The sequence below is a fragment of the Phyllopteryx taeniolatus genome, chromosome 9 (assembly GCF_024500385.1).
Source record: "Phyllopteryx taeniolatus isolate TA_2022b chromosome 9, UOR_Ptae_1.2, whole genome shotgun sequence".
Taxonomy (NCBI): domain Eukaryota; kingdom Metazoa; phylum Chordata; class Actinopteri; order Syngnathiformes; family Syngnathidae; genus Phyllopteryx; species Phyllopteryx taeniolatus.
The window spans coordinates 2,581,555-2,598,093 of NC_084510.1; the positions used below are offsets into that span (position 1 = coordinate 2,581,555).

General features: G+C 41.5%; 1 protein-coding gene across 4 annotated transcripts in view; it reads left to right on the top strand.

Moving 5' to 3' along the window:
• LOC133483561 (receptor-type tyrosine-protein phosphatase gamma-like) overlaps window positions 1-16,539 on the top strand; it is a 499,015-nt gene that overhangs the window by 330,476 nt on the left and 152,000 nt on the right. For all 4 annotated transcript variants that reach the window (XM_061784954.1, XM_061784955.1, XM_061784956.1 and 1 more), the window contains exon 7: window positions 14,309-14,466. In XM_061784954.1, coding sequence (XP_061640938.1) covers window positions 14,309-14,466 — 158 coding nt within the window. The remainder of the gene's footprint in view (window positions 1-14,308; window positions 14,467-16,539) is intronic.

A 16,539-nucleotide genomic window follows, 5' to 3' on the forward strand; every position in this document is an offset into this window, starting at 1 on the left:
GTGTTACAACGAACGGGTAATCACCTTGCATTTCACTATGAAATGCTACACTTTCGCCACTTGTCTTTTTTGTCTCTCTCCTCAATTTGGCGTCACATTTTGCAGCCGCTGTCTTCACTTGAATGCTTCACTTCCGCATCCACGCATCGGTCAGGTAAAGCAAGTTGTGTCACATATGCCACTGCCTGCTTCCATCGTCGCGACCGTCTCCGCAGTAAACCTGAGTTGCAGTTTTGCTTTTCAATGTGTTTTGTTGATGCACAAAATACTAATTTTGACACACAAACTGAGATGCAAGACTGCTTAACCACACTTTTTTCAATCCTAATTTATGGTGAGTAGAGAAGAAAAAAAGACAATGGTGCACATGAGCGTGGTACTGGCCTGCCATTCATGTTAAGGAGAACATTAGATTTCCCATTTTTAAATGTAAATGGACTGCGCTTATATAGCACTTTATCTGTACCATCACAGTGCCCAAAGCGCTTCACAAAGCGTCACATTCACCCACAAGGTGGTTGGTTCGTTTGTTCTGCCTTCACCAGTGCTACCCAGAGGCGCAGCGGGTGGTTCCATTTTTCACAGCCCTCTTGTCACATGTTCCAGATCTTGTCTAGCAGGCACACACTGCAAGTCTTTGTATCTCATGCCTTGTTACATTTTACATGAAACCCCACTGGAACAAATGCCCTCTGAGTAGATGGCCAGCGAGCCGCTCCGTGCCATCCCTGTGAAATCAGTCTGCTGAGAAGGCTGATTTACATAGCAGGCTTATGAAAAGCTTTGTCAGTGAAGAAAGTAGTTCATTGTTTACAAATTTACAAAGGTTTGCAGGAGCTTTGAAGCAGATGTAAAGACTGATAATGTGTTGAGGTTTTGGAGAGAACCAGAGGTAATGAAGGGAAGAAAAGCCACATTCACTATGTTGACTAAAGGCATCATGGAAACAAACATCTGGAATACCTCCAGGTGCTTGATAAGAAAAGAACAAAACAAAGAAGGTTCAACTTGAAGTTGAGGAGGAGGCTGAGGCTTCTGAGACAGTATTAGAACGCACTCTTAAGGCTCTGAAAGTTGATTGGATGGATGGATTACAGCGTTCCCTACTGTCCACTGTTCATGCGTTATTCGCTCAAAAACTCACCTATTTGCTATTTTGTGCTAAAGCCAAAGCGATATTTATGTTGAAGTCAATTGAGGAGATTTAGTTAAACAAATGTAATTATTTGCTATAATCTTGTGACATATATAGGCAATTCTAAGCCTTTAGGGGGGACGTCAATTACTCATTAATTTTTGCTATCACCAGTATTGGGGAAACACTATTTGGTACTGAAAGAAAAAAATTTAATTGTGTGACAGCGGAGTTCTGTGTAGCACTGTCAAAGAAGCAAGTTAAAACAAGGTACAGGGATAAACCTGTACAAGTTAGGTTGGAGTCCATTTTAACTTAAAAATAATATAAAAATTACAATTCTGTATTAAGGTCCAACAACCAATGACAAAATCAATCACTTGGGCGATAGTAGCTCATCTGCATGTACTTCAGCTTTGGAACCAGAAGGTCACACTGTGAGTGCCTACACCCCAGTTCAAGAGGTGCTCACTCCTTTATCTTTCCATGCATCCATGTTTGTGGTCTGTTCTCTGTGTGGTGTGTAAAAGAAAATATAGAGCACAGTGTAAGTTAAAGTTTATCCATGAGGGTTTATAATCATCAATAATACTTTTTATCAACAATTTGTAAAAATTGATATAGGCACAGACAAGGCTTCAAGCTACATGACAGCCAAAGGGAGCCAAAGCAGAGAGTGAGTCTTCTTTTTTTGGGAAGGTCATTGGACTTGAACATTATAAGTGCCAGGACTACCATTTGCTATTGAGAGTTAAACCAGTCTCATGGCAGACTGTTGGAACGCCTAACAACACAGAAACCTCACAATCCCTTGCCACAACATTGACATTTACGCAGTAATTAACTCAGTTAACATAAGTTAAAGGGCTCTATTTTCATGAACAGCGTGAATCCAGTGCGGCGGGCGGCACAACTACTTTCGTAGACCAGCGCAGGCTGCTGGATCCCAGAGTGGGTGGTCTGCGCCACTGTGGGAGTGTTTACCGCCTATTTCAGTCACCGCCAATCAAAGCGGCTCCTTTCATTCCCTTTACATTTGTTACAACTGACAGTCTCGACGGAGTCATGGCACCGTTCTCTGTGCAGAAGAGGATGATGCATAATTGCAGCGATCCGTGCGTGAGTGAAACATTGTCACTGTCATTGTCTGCACAGACAATGTGAGCAGATACACTTGTTAAATAAAGAATCATAATGATGACGGTGATAACCGCTGGCAACTTAAATATGTCAGCAGAGCTTAGTATCTGTCTGCCTGCACCCCGATCATATTCACCAAAATCGTGTTAGACCAGCGGTCCACCTTGCACCAGGATTTAGGATATGGGGAAACTGCAAGTCAATTCCGATTTTTTTGCCCAATGTGACGTATTTAATTTTTTTCATTTCATTGTGAACAGTGCAATTACGATATTTTCAAATCCGACCCAGGCCTCTATCGTATGTGGATTGTAAATCGGATATGTATCCGATGCAAGTGCAGTATGGACGCACAGGTTGCGCTTATCCGACCTACGAGTCAACTTAAGGCGAAAAGCGTCACGATTGACAAAACAGACACATGACAAGCAATGGCGGACGAAGGAGCAGGAAACAGTGGTGAAAAGAAGATGCTTGACAACTGATAAATATATGGGGGGTACCAGTCAGTTCAAGCACAAAATCCTTGAAACTGCCACAAATGTGTCATGAGATGTACATGCGGGACTATATTTACTTCAGTAAACAGATGTGGTTTGTGCACATGCGCAGTGATGTCGGGTTTTGTGCGTGTGAAGTCACGGACTCATTCCGTCCTTATTAGAAGTTGCCCTTGTTTTTGTAATGTAAATGACTCCATAAAAAAAATTGGAATTGGAAAAAAATCCAATGAACGTAGCCTTAGACGTGGTCTGAGCAGGTGTAAGTTTAGATCAACTTTCTGCCACCAAATTGTGCACCTCCAACGACACTCCCTCACTGTGCTTGGTGCAGACCGGTCTGCCAAATTGGCAAACATGTGCGGCAATCCTTAAAATCAGAAAATCAAGATCCGCTGGCATTTGCGTCTTGCCACAGGTGCGCTGCCCACAAAAATAGAGCAGATAGTTTGCAACCATGAAACCCTATTTTCACAGCTAACAGTTCAATCCGAGCTGAGTTTCTGTCATTTTCTTTCAGCTAGCCATAAATGACACATTTTAGCTCTCTCACCATCAAACTTGCTGTCCACTTTACTCACAGCAGTGTGACAAATGATACTGTCGGAGTTTTCAGCTGCTGGACTGACTGTCATGAGACTGCATTCACATCTCACCTAAAGCATGTTGGGATGCACATATACATAGGATAGCTAGATAGATAGCTAGATAGATAGCTAGATAGATAGGTAGATAGATAGATAGATAGATAGGTAGATAGATAGATAGATAGATAGATAGATAGATAGATAGATAGATAGATAGATAGATAGATAGATAGATAGATAGATAGATAGATAGATAGATAGATAGATCTATCATGATAGATAGATAGATTTATCTATCTCTAGAACTTAGACTAGGGTGTCGATTCACCTTCCAACACGACAATGACCCAAAGCATACAGCCAAGATAACAAAGGAGTGGCTTCAGGAGCAGCCTGTGAATGTCCTTGAGCAGCCCAGCCAGAGCCTGGACTTTAATCCAATCGAACATCTCTGATCACCCCTGTTTCCTTCACCAACATGTCCATTACAATCTGCACCAATCACGACTCTCTCTGTGTCTGGGATGCTCAGAACTACTTCGTCTAGCGCCTTCCAGAATTTCTCTTTCACCTCTAGGTCACATCCTACCTGTGGGGCATAGCCGCTAATCACATTATACATAACACTCTCAATTTCAAGTTTCAGCCTCATCACTCGATCTGATACTCTTTTCACCTCCAAGACATTTTTAGCTAACACTTCTTTTACAATAACCCCTACTCCATTTCTCTTCCCATCTAAACCATGGTAAAATAATTTAAACCCTGCCCTTAAACTTCTAGCCTTACTCCCTTTCCACCTGCTCTCCTGAACACACAATATATCAACCTCTCTCCTAATCATCATGTCAACCAACTCCCGAGATTTTCCTGTCATAGTCCCAACATCCAAAGTCCCCAGATTCAGTTCTAGGCTTTCCTCTTCTCTTTCTGCCTAAGAACCCGCTTTCCACCTCTCCTTCGTCTTCGACCCACAGTAGCTGAATTTCCACCGTCGCCCTGCAGGTTAACGGTGCCGGCGGTGGACGTTTCTAACCCGGGCCACGACCGATCCGGTATGGAATTCTTTAGATGAACGCTCATATTTGTTTGGCAAAGTTTTAAGCCGGATGCCATTCCTGACGCAACCCTCTGCATTTATCCTGGCTTGGGACCGGCCTACAGATTGCACTGGCGTGTGCCCCCCCCCCACGGGGCTGCATTAGCTATATTTCTCTGTCCGCTGAGAATAAAAGGAGAGGAAAGGGTGATAAGAAAGGCGATTCTGTGGATAAAGCCCCTCATGATGATCAAGGGGCATTTTTCATCTCGCCACCAGGTTTCAAGATGGTGTTCATGCATCCTTTGCAAATTTCTCCAGAACGCATCGGGAGATATTTGAGAGACTGCTGGCAATGATAGCCACATTCATTGTCCGCATGAACACAAACCTTTGAGTCCATTTCAAGGGGAAGACTTTCCATAACAAAATTATGTGTTCAATCAAATCTGATGACATGTTCATCGCATGGACATGTCTCTCATGCCCAGTTTTTTCACCCTGTTACTTCGGGCAATGGAACATGCTATGTGTCAGTTGTTAAGGGTCAGAGAATAAATTGTTCTCAGGTGACCTCCCACGTTCATACAGGTAGAAACCCAAATAATTCCCTGTGCACGTTCAAAAAATAATGGGTTTATGTCATCAACTGGTTAACTGCCACAGTTGGGATTGCCTATTTATGTTTAGAACAGTGGTTCTTAACCTTGTTGGAGATACTGTACCCCAAACGTTTCATACGTACAATTCATGGAACGCTTCGTCATTGGAAAATTAAAATATGTTTATTTCATATTCAACACAGGTATATATTTGTGCCCAAAATGAACCACGGATCAGTTGCTCACAAAATCACTGTTCAAAGAACAAAACCAACAAAACATGAATTTCGCACAAAAACAAAACCATAATTGAATTCAATGTCAATTTATTGTAAATTAATGTGAATTTTGCTGTTCGCCTTGGCAAGTGCCACTCATCATTTTATGTCTACAATCCTCAAAAATGATTCTTAGCTAAGATCGGGTGCAAGCTTTTCCATATTTAGAAGTTTTTGAAGTAGCATGGATGCTTTTCTCACTTGTTGGTCTATTGCTGACATAGATATACACGCCATGTAGATACAACACGTCCCTTGGACCTAAAAATGTAATTAATTTAGGCGAAAAGAATAAGCCGGAAGCGACGCTTGCGTTACTTCCGGTTTATCGTAATTTTAAGTTTAATTGTTAAAATCAAACTAATGTCTCGGAAAGGGTACCACGTCACAAGTATAAACTTTAGGAGAAATGACAAGAAACCTTTTTATCAGTCTCGTAATCTGAAGGTTGCTACACTTTTATGAAATTTTTAGTTTTAGATGACAGAGGTTTACTTAAACTCAGAACACACACAAAATACAACCAAGAGTGGAATTTTATGGTATATTTAATGACATCTAAGGAAACACACAGCTACAACTACAAACTACAAAAAGAAAATAACTAATGGTAAAAGAAAGAAATGCCGGTAGTTGCTCGGGAGTTGCTCGCTGAGGCTCCGCCGACCGATCGTGGCTAGGGAAAGCGATCGACGCCGCATGGCCGGCTTCTTCGATCGAAAACGCCGCCGGGAGTTTGCGCACGTGGTGGCCCCCTAAGGTACCCGAGGACAATGGAAACGAAAGAAGGGGGAGGGGGCTGGCCGAAGGCCACCCCGGCCGCCGTTCTGCCATTAAGACAAGAGGCGAGAGAAAAAACACAAGACTAGAGGAGGAAGGTGTGAGTTCAGAGTTAAATACCCCAGAGGCAGGGCGTAGGAAGAGGGATTACCGACTTGGAGAAGACCACACCCATCAGCCTGAATCTTGTCTACATATTTGATCAAATGGTTTTAAAATCATATTAATCAACCTTTTGGTAGGGGAAGGAGCCAGGAATCAAGCTTTGACAGGAAGCTGCTAATTAGGTTAAGGTCCACTTGACGTACACCAGGCATTCTCCTAGTTGCCGTCTCACAGCAGGGCAGCGTGGAGGAGTAGGGTTATCAAGTGGTTGGGAGTCCCTGTGGCACCTCAGTTTGCATAGCGCATGTCGGCTACAGAACAATGCATGCACATTGTGCTGCATATATGGTTGCTCACAATGCTGTGCAATCACAGCAAAGGAACTGGGAATACCCTTTCATAGGTAAGGATATTTTTTAAAGAATATTTATATATTTTTTTTCGATAGCAGATGCTTTGACATTGACAAAAAATGTGAACCTCATGAAAATCGGTTGAAAAATTAGCAATCTGATATTTATTTAAGTCCATGCATTGCCTTTGTGGGAACGTTGCACCCACCAACATGGCCGCCAAGTACGTCGCTTAACCAGGCTGCTACAGCATTCTGGCATATCTACATCGTCTTCTATTCTTGTTTGTGTATTGCTGTTAGCACTCTGAAATCACTGCCAACCCCTCTCCGATTAGATGTGTCATCTGATGCCACAGCGGCGGCGGTATCAACTCAAGGCGCCGCAACGGCAAAAGGCCACCTTTAGCCTCACTTGGCAGTACATACACAATGAATTGGTTTGTCGACAGCACGCTGCTACTAAATGCAGTATGAAAATGCTTTTACAGACAGACGCACACACATTGCATAGGTCTTGTCCTCCGCTGAACCCCTAAGACTCACTCAACTCCTGGGGCTCGATCGAACCCAGGTTAAGAACCTCTGCTATAGAGACAACTATTCAAACCTGCGGGCAATTTAGAATGTACTGTATCATATGCAAGCACAGGGAGGACATACAAACTCCATAAAGAAAGCCCGGGATTGAGGGTGAAACCTAGGAATACTTATACAGTATTTTGAATGTTTTAAACTCAATTAGCAACATGGCAGGAAATAAGACAAAAGGATTCCATAAAATGGAATGACGAGCATGTCAGTGATGAGCAAGATGCCACACGGCAAACGGCTTGCATGTTCTCTCCAGGCACAACTCATTACTGGATTACCACTTATAACTTCAAAGTCCTAAATTCTCACCATGAAATATTTCATGATTTTTTTAAATATGTATATTTTTTATGATTATAGTATACAGAAAAGAAAAATCCCAAATTTATCATCTCTAGATACTAGAATATTATGTAACAAACAATCAAGAAACGATGACAATTATTTTTAATATAGAAATAAGGAAGGAATTGGCCCTCTGAAAAGTATTTTCCCAAGTGTTGAATGAATCTATATGAGAACTGAAATAAATGGACTTTTCTACCATATTCTAATTTATTGAGATATACCTGTATACTGTAGTGATCGATCAACAGCCTCCATCCATCCATTTTCCTCCGCTTATCTGAGGTCGGGTCACAGGGGCAGCAGTTTAAGGAGGGAAACCCACACATCCCTCTCCCCAACCACTTCGTCTAGCTCTTCCAGGGGGATCCTGAGGCGTTCCTCGGCCAGCCGAGAAACATAGTCTCTCCAGCGTGTCCTGGGTCATCAAAGGGGAACCTCCTGGTGGGATGTACCCGGAACACCTCACCAGGGAGGCGTCCAGGAGGTATCCCAACCAGATGCCCTAGCCACCTCATTTGGCTCCACTTGATGCGGAGGTGCAACTCAACTCTGAGCCCCTCCCGGATGACCGAGCTTTACACCCAATCTCTAAGGGTGAGGCCGAACACCCTGAGGAGGAAATTCATTTCGGCCGCTTGTATCCGTGATTTTGTTATTTCGGTCACAACCCGCAGATCATGACCATAGGGGAGGGTAGGAATGTATACATTGACCGGGATATCAACAACTTTGCCTTTCAGCTCTGCTCCTTCTGATAGAAAGAGCGATACAGAGTCTGCATCATTGCAGACGCTGCAGTGATCCGCTTTTTGATCTCCCGCTCCATTCTTCCCCCACTCGTGAACAAGATCCCGAGATACTTGAAGTCCTACATTTGGGGCAGGATCTCCTCCCTAATCCGGAAAAGGCACTCCACCCTTTTCCTACTGATGACCTCAGATTTGGAGATGCTGATTTTCCTCCCAGCCGCTTCACACTCAGCTGCGAACCGTTCCAGCGAGAGTTGGAGATCACGGCTTAATAAAGCCATCAGAACCGCATAATCTGCATAAAGCAACAACGTGATACTGATGTCATCAAACCGGACCCCCACAAAACCCCGGCTGCACCTAGAAATTCTCTCCATGGCGGAGTTCAACTCTCACTGGAAACAAATCAACTTACTGTTGACAATGTGGCCCAAACACTGACATCAGTCATACAGGGACCAAACAGCCTCTATCAGGGTGTCCAGTACCCCATACTCCTGGAGCACCCCCCTAAACTCACCAAGGAACACGGTCGAACGCCTTCTCCAAGTCCACAAAACACATGTAGACTGGTTGGGCGAACTCCCATGCACTGGACCATGCTGAGGGTGTAGAGATGGTCCACTGTTCCACAGCCAAGATGAAAACCAAACTGTTCCTCCTAACAACCTAACAACAACCTGAAAATATATATAAATGACGTCATCGATTCGTCGATGTCCACTCGACTATCCATCACCTTAGCGTCGACTACAAAACATCTGATGTCGTTCAACCCCTACTGGGTAGTAGTTAAGGTAATTACAGTATATGCCTTTCTTAAGAGCACATGACAGATGTGATTTCTTGCAAAAGTCTTGGGGCAGCAAAAAATAAGAACAAAAAAACAAGTAGCTGTAGTGAGAAACGCATATGTTTCTCCAAAACCTGTATGTACCTTTCAGCATTAATGGTGCCTTCACAGATGTGTAAGTTACCCATGCCATTGGCACTAACACACCCCCATATCATCACAGATGCTGGCTTTTGAACTTTGTGTCCATAACAGTCCAGATCGTTCTTTTCCTCTAACACACCCCCATATCATCACAGATGCTGGCTTTTGAACTTTGTGTCCATAACAGTCCAGATCGTTCTTTTCCTCCTTGGCCCGGAGGACACGACGTTCACAATTTCCAAAAACAATTTGAAATGAGGCGGCACGGTGGACGACTGGTTAGAGCGTCAGCCTCACAGTTCTGGGGACCCGGGTTCAATCCCCGGCCCCGCCTGTGTGGAGTTTGCATGTTCTCCCCGTGCCTGCGTGGGTTTTCTCCGGGCACTCCGGTTTCCTCCCACATCCCAAAAACATGCATGAATTGGAGACTCTAAATTGCCTGTAGGCATGACTGTGAGTGCGAATGGTTGTTTGTTCCTATGTGCCCTGCGATTGGCTGGCAACCAGTTCAGGGTGTACCCCGCCTCCTGCCCGATGACAGCTGGGATAGGCTCCAGCACGCCCGCGACCCTAGTGAGGAGAAGCGGCTCAGAAAATGGATGGATGGATGAATTTGAAATGAAGGTCATGGGCAGTCAATGTTGGTTTTCGGCCTTGCCGCTTACATGTAGTGATTTCTCCAGATTCTCTGAACCTTTTGATGATATTATGGACCGTAGATGATGAAATCCCTAAATTCCTTGTAATTGTACGTTGAGGAACATACTCCTTAAACTGTTCGACTATTTTCTCACGCACTTGTTCACAAAGAGGTGAACCTCGCCCCATCTTTGCTTGTGAATGACTGAGCAATTCAGGGAAGCTCCTTTTATACCCAAACATGGCACCCACCTGTTCCCAATTAGCCTGTTTACCTGTGGGATGTTCCAAACAGGTGTTTGATGAGCATTCCTCAACTTTCTCAGTCTTTTTTGTCACCTGTCGCAGCTTTTTTTGGAACGTGTTGCAGCCATAAAATTCCAAGTTCATGATTATTTGCTAAAAACAATAAAGGTTATCAGTTTGAACATTAAATATATTGTCTTTGTAGTGTATTCAATTATATATAGGTTGCACATGATTCCTTATTTCTATATTAAAAATAATTGTCATCGTTTCTTGATTGTTTGTTACATAATATTCTAGTATCTAGAGATGATAAATTTGGGATTTTTCTTTTCTGTATACTATAATCATAAAAAATATACATATTTAAAAAAATCATGAAATATTTCAATCTGAGTGTGTGTAGTGCGTCTCGATAATGCGTTTCACTTTTTGAATTGAACTAACTAATTTAAGCTTTTGACACTATTCTAATTTATTGAGATTTACAACCCTAATTCCAATGAAGTTGGAACGTTGTGTTAAACAAATAAAAACAGAATACAATAGTTTGCAAATCATGTTCATCCTATATTTAATTGAATACTCTACAAAGACAATATATTTAATGTTCAAATAGATAAACTTTATTGTTTTTAGCAAATAATAATTAACTTAGAATTTTATGGCTGCAACAGGTTCCAAAAAGATGGGACAGGGTCATGTTTACCACTGTGTTACATCACCTTTTCTTTTAACAATATTCAATAAATGTTTGGGAACTTAGGACACTAATTGTTGAAGCTTTGTAGGTGGAATTCTTTCCCGTTCTTGCTTGATGTACAGCTTCAGCTGTTCAACAGTCTGTGGTCTCCGTTGTCGTATTTTACACTTCATAATACGCCACACATTTTCAATGGGACACAGGTCTGGACTGCAGGCAGGCCAGTCTAGTATCCGCACTCTTTTACTACGAAGCCACGCTGTTGTAACATGTGCAGAATGTGGTTTGACATTGTCTTGCTGAAATAAGCAGGGGCGTCCATGAAAAAGATGATGCTTGGATGGCAGCATAGGTTTCTCCAAAACCTGTATGTACCATTCAGCATTAATGGTACCTTCCCAGATGTGTAAGTTACCCATGCCATTGGCACTAACACAGCCCCATACCATCACAGATGCTGGCTTTTGAACTTTGCGTCCATGACAGTCCTGATGGTTCTTTTCCTCTTTGGCCCGGAGGACACAACGTCCACATTTTCCAAAAACAATTTGAAATGTGGACTCGTCGGACCACAGAACACTTTTCCACTTTTCATCAGTCCATCTTAGATGAGCTCGGGCCCAGAGAAGCCGGTGGCGTTTCTGGGTGTATAAATGGGTTTTGCTTTCCATAGTTGAGTTTCAAGTTGCACTTACGGCTGTCGCGCCGAACTGTATTTACTGACATTGGTTTTCTAAAGTGTTCCTGAGCCCATGGGGTGATATTCTTTACACATTGATGTCGGTTTTTGATGCAGTGCCGCCTGAAGGATCAAAGTTCACGGGCATTCAATGTTGGTTTTCGGCCTTGCCGCTTACATGCAGTGATTTCTCCAGATTCTCTGAACCTTTTGATGATATTATGGACCGTAGATGATAAAATCCCTGAATTCCTTGCAATTGTACATTGAGGAACATTGTCCTTAAACTGTTCGACTATTTTCTCACGTACTTGTTCACAAAGAGGTGAACCTCGCTCCATCTTTGCTTGTGAATAACTGAGCAATTCAGGGAAGCTCCTTTTCTACCCAATCATGGCACCCACCTGTTCACCTGTGGGATTTTCCAAACAGGTGTTTGTGAGCATTCCTCAACTTTCTCAGTCTTTTTTCTCACCTGTCCCAGCTTTTTTTGGAACGTGTTGCATCCATAAAATTCGAAGTTGATTATTTGCTAAAAACAATAAAGTTTATCTATTTGAACATGAAATATCTTGTCTTTGTAGTGTATTCAATTAAATGTAGATTGAACATGATTTGCAAATCATTGTATTCTGTTTTTATTTATGTTTAGCCTGTCTTTACACTGTTATAGGAGGGTGTTTGGTTTCCTGATGGCTGACTGTGAGGATAAGGTTGCTTGTCAGCTCGTGTTAGCGGATACCTTTTTTAGATCGGCGTGCCTAGCACTTGCGCTTTTCGTTTTAATATTTGAGGAGACTTGCATATTTCAGTGACCATGCTACTGGTCTAATTTTTAGTACATACTGCCACATGCTTGAGGCACCGTGCTTAATTAGCAGCACAAATCCACCACCTGATGATTTCAGTGAGGTGTCCATGTTGTTGCCAAAAAATTTAATCGACCTCAAGGTGTAACCACCATTGAAGAGTGGTCAAGTCGACGCGCCAACTAATAGACTCATCGGTTCAACCCATACTACCCAGACACTGGAAAGCTGTCCACTGCTCCAATTTGTCACGTTTGATGTGTGCTTGTATTGCCCAGTAAAAGTTCAATTTTATGCAATTTATGTAAAAATGTGTTCATTACAATAAGGATCCTAATCTTAATCTTAAAAAATATATATTTATTTCCATTGTTCTGTTTGACGTGACTTTTGACATGGTTTGACAGTATATACTAGATGCAGTGTGCAAAATAATATCATTCCCAAATGTTGAATGAGTAACAAGAGATAAGTGAGATGAGCAGACATCTCATGCAACACCTCACAGCGCCATCCATTTTCTATACCGCTTATCCTCATAAGGGTTGTGGTTGACTGGTGCCTATCACAGCTGACTTCAGGTGAGAGGCAGGGTGCACTATGGACAGTCATAGGGAACATACAGACAAACAACTTGAAGTTGGGACATTGTGTTAAACATAAATAAAAACAGAATACAATGATTTGCAAATCATGTTCAACCTATATTTAATTGAATAGACTACAAAGGCAAGATATTTAATGTTCAAACTGATAAACCTTATTGTTTTTAGCAAATAATCATTAACTTAGAATTTTATGGCTGCAACACGTTCCAAAAAAGCTGGGACAGGGTCATGTTTACCACTGTGTTACATCACCTTTTCTTTTAACAACATTCAATAAACGTTTGGGAACTGAGGACACTAATTGTTGAAGCTTTGGAGGTGGAATTCTTTCCCATTCTTGCTTGATGATATTATGGACCGTAGATGATGAAATCCCTAAATTCCTTGTAATTGTACGTTGAGGAACATACTCCTTAAACTGTTCCGACTATTTTCTCACGCACTTGTTCACAAAGAGGTGAACCTCGCCCCATCTTTGCTTGTGAATGACTGAGCAATTCAGGGAAGCTCCTTTTATACCCAATCATGGCACCCACCTGTTCCCAATTAGCCTGTTTACCTGTGGGATGTTCCAAACAGGTGTTTGATGAGCATTCCTCAACTTTCTCAGTCTTTTTTGTCACCTGTCCCAGCTTTTTTTGGAACGTGTTGCAGCCATAAAATTCTAACTTCATGATTATTTGCTAAAAACAATAAAGGTTATCAGTTTGAACATTAAATATATTGTCTTTGTAGTGTATTCAATTATATATAGGTTGCACATGATTTGCAAATCATTGTAATCCGTTTTTATTTATGTTTAACACAACGACCCAACTTCATTGGAATAGGGGTTGTAAAAGTACTTTAGTCACACTTTATGGTAAGCTATGTTTTTGACACAAAACTCAAGCAGTCAGTACTTTTTACAATAAAACTAAACCTAAAAGGGCAGCATTTTCTGTTTTAGCATTCCCTGTCTGCTTGGGCCTTGATGTCTGTGTGTGGAGCTCCTCTGGAGGTAGAGATTGGCATTACGAATATCTGTGCTCGATAAGAGCACTAATTCAGACATAAATGTGACAGAGAAAAGCTGGGAGACCTGTGCAGTGAATAGAACACATCACTCACTCCCCAATGCCTGATGTATGAGCAATTCCCAAGAGTGTTGTCCTCCATGCTTGATGTGGAAGCCTCTCACGCAGTGGCTTTGGGTACAATTCTAGTGTGGGACTGGGGAGTGTAGTTTCATCAATGCTGAATGAGAGAAATGAGGTCTGGTGGGTTGAAGCAAGCCAGTGAGTAGGAACACGCATTCAGAGATATCTTTAGAATCATATCAGGTAGAGATACTAAAATATAGCAATAGAATTCACCCTCAGTTGTTTGTTGTTCGGTTGATAAGAATCTGCACTTTCCAAAACTTGGTCATGATAGTTCAACATGAAATAAAGAGTGTTGCACTGATTGGAACATGTTGTCCTAACTTTGTTTCATAGAAAAAGAGACTTTGTTGGAGCCTTTTGTGCTAAAGGACCTGCTGCCATCCTCGTTGGACAGCTACTATCGCTACACGGGCTCCCTGACTACTCCTCCCTGCAGTAAAATTGTGGAGTGGATCATCTTCAGCAGACCAATCTACGTCTCCTTCAAACAGGTGAGAAACACGCACTTAAGGTTTATGTATACACTACTCACAAAAGTTAGGTATATTCATCTTGAACCTAAAATACACGTTTTAAAGCAAGACAATTAAAGTGACTAAGTACGAAGTACTTAATACAAGAGGACACGTTTGTCAAAACATTTCTTGTTGAATTCAGACAGCTGCAGCTACATGGTTACCCGTGTTACCAATCAACAGGCCTCCAGATCAACTGGCTCCCGATTCCAGCCTTGGCTGGACCTCTAATCTTTATGATCTTATCTGCCAATCCCTCACTTCTTCAAACTGCTACACCAAAATTGCCTAACTGTACGGGTGTCCAAGTTTTCAATAAACAAATGACACTTGTTTCTTGCAACTCCTGATTTGTTGCAAATATTTCAAGAAAATAATGTAAAAAAGTAAATATAAAACGTTGATGTGACAATTGATATAAGAAAAAGTATGTTTGTTGAAGCGTAACTGGAATCGGCTTCCTGCATCATGTGTGACACGGAAGATTTGCTTTCGCCACTGATTCCCCAATCGGGGTGGGGCGAATGGCAGGTGGATACACACAATTTGAGCATCAAATATTGAAACATACAATTCCCCCCATAGAAAGAAGGTTAACACACATGATGCACAACCATTTTGTTTCCAGACCTATTTCATTGTTTGTCATCCATCTATCCATCCATCCATCCATAGTACTGTACACCATCCATCTAATCCATCTATACTCACTAAGGACTGTACAATGCATGGAATACTAATTCAGAAAATGGGAAATAAATCAAAGAACAACTGGCTATGTAACAAAAAACAACAAGGAAACACACACACACGTGTGGAATCAATCAATTCCTGTTCTCTGACCAGTACTGATTAGTCCTTAAATGTTTTACTTTCATTAACTCCCACCCCACCCCGTCTTTTTATTTTATTGCTCTTCTCATTCTGCGAGCCCACTCTTTTGGATGACAGTTGAAGTAGGTCAGCTGGAGTGACAGTTGTTCAGGGCCTGCTTTTAGAGTGGATCAATGCTAAAGCTGTTACACAACACCCCCCTTAAGTTCCCTCCTTTCAAACAGACGTGGACTTGCCACACTTGTCTGTGTGTGCTGTTTCCTGGTAGCTGGATGAACACAATCTCAATCGGGATGTGGGATTTTTGTCACTCTGCGTGAATATACTGAGATTCCCAAAGAGTTATGACATAGGTATGGATTTCTATTTCATTGTGAGGCTCATTCAAATGATGTGTGGTTAAAAATAAAGCGTTTCGATGTCAAGTTTACATCAATGTTTGAAAATTGTTTCAACCAAGTCTCAAACAGGGGAAGCTCCTCAGAACACACACCACCAGAATTACTGCACCAAAAACAAACAAGTGCAAAACCAGAACCAAACACAAGGGCAAAATGCCATCCATGACAGACATACTAAATTGGGGTCATTCACTAACTGTTCCTATAAAAAAAAAAATTTGTAAGGAAGAACGTATAATTAAACCAATGTTTGTTTTTGTACTAATGTAATTCTAAAGTATGACATTTAACTTTAATACAGTGATGACCTTTAACAAGACAATAATGCCCAAACAACCAATTAGAAAACTAGAAAGGTACTCAGTAGAGTTCAGACCTTTGCCAAAGTGAAAAGATTATGGTCTACATGTAAACACAAAATATTTATGTCATCTGCCAAGTATTCCAAGGATGCATCTTGACTATCCATGGTGGTACAGACTGAAAAAAAAAGTCACAACCAGAGTGGTGCAATTTACTGATTAGGATTTTTAAATAAGGTTTGTTGTGAAAAACCTTCAAATATGTCAAATAATTTAGCTATTTTAGGGACTTTCACAGGCCACATACGTAAAGTAGAACAACGTGGATGGGTAATTTATTTAATTTAATATTTATTGGACTTTAAAACACAACTCGTATACCTACTATTCATGTATTCTCTTCACTACTAAAAGTTTCAACAGTACTCAGTGCTTTTAACTGAATATGATGTCAATAAAAAAAATGGAACACAGCTTCCAGAAAAATTATACATATGGAACTTCCAAGTATT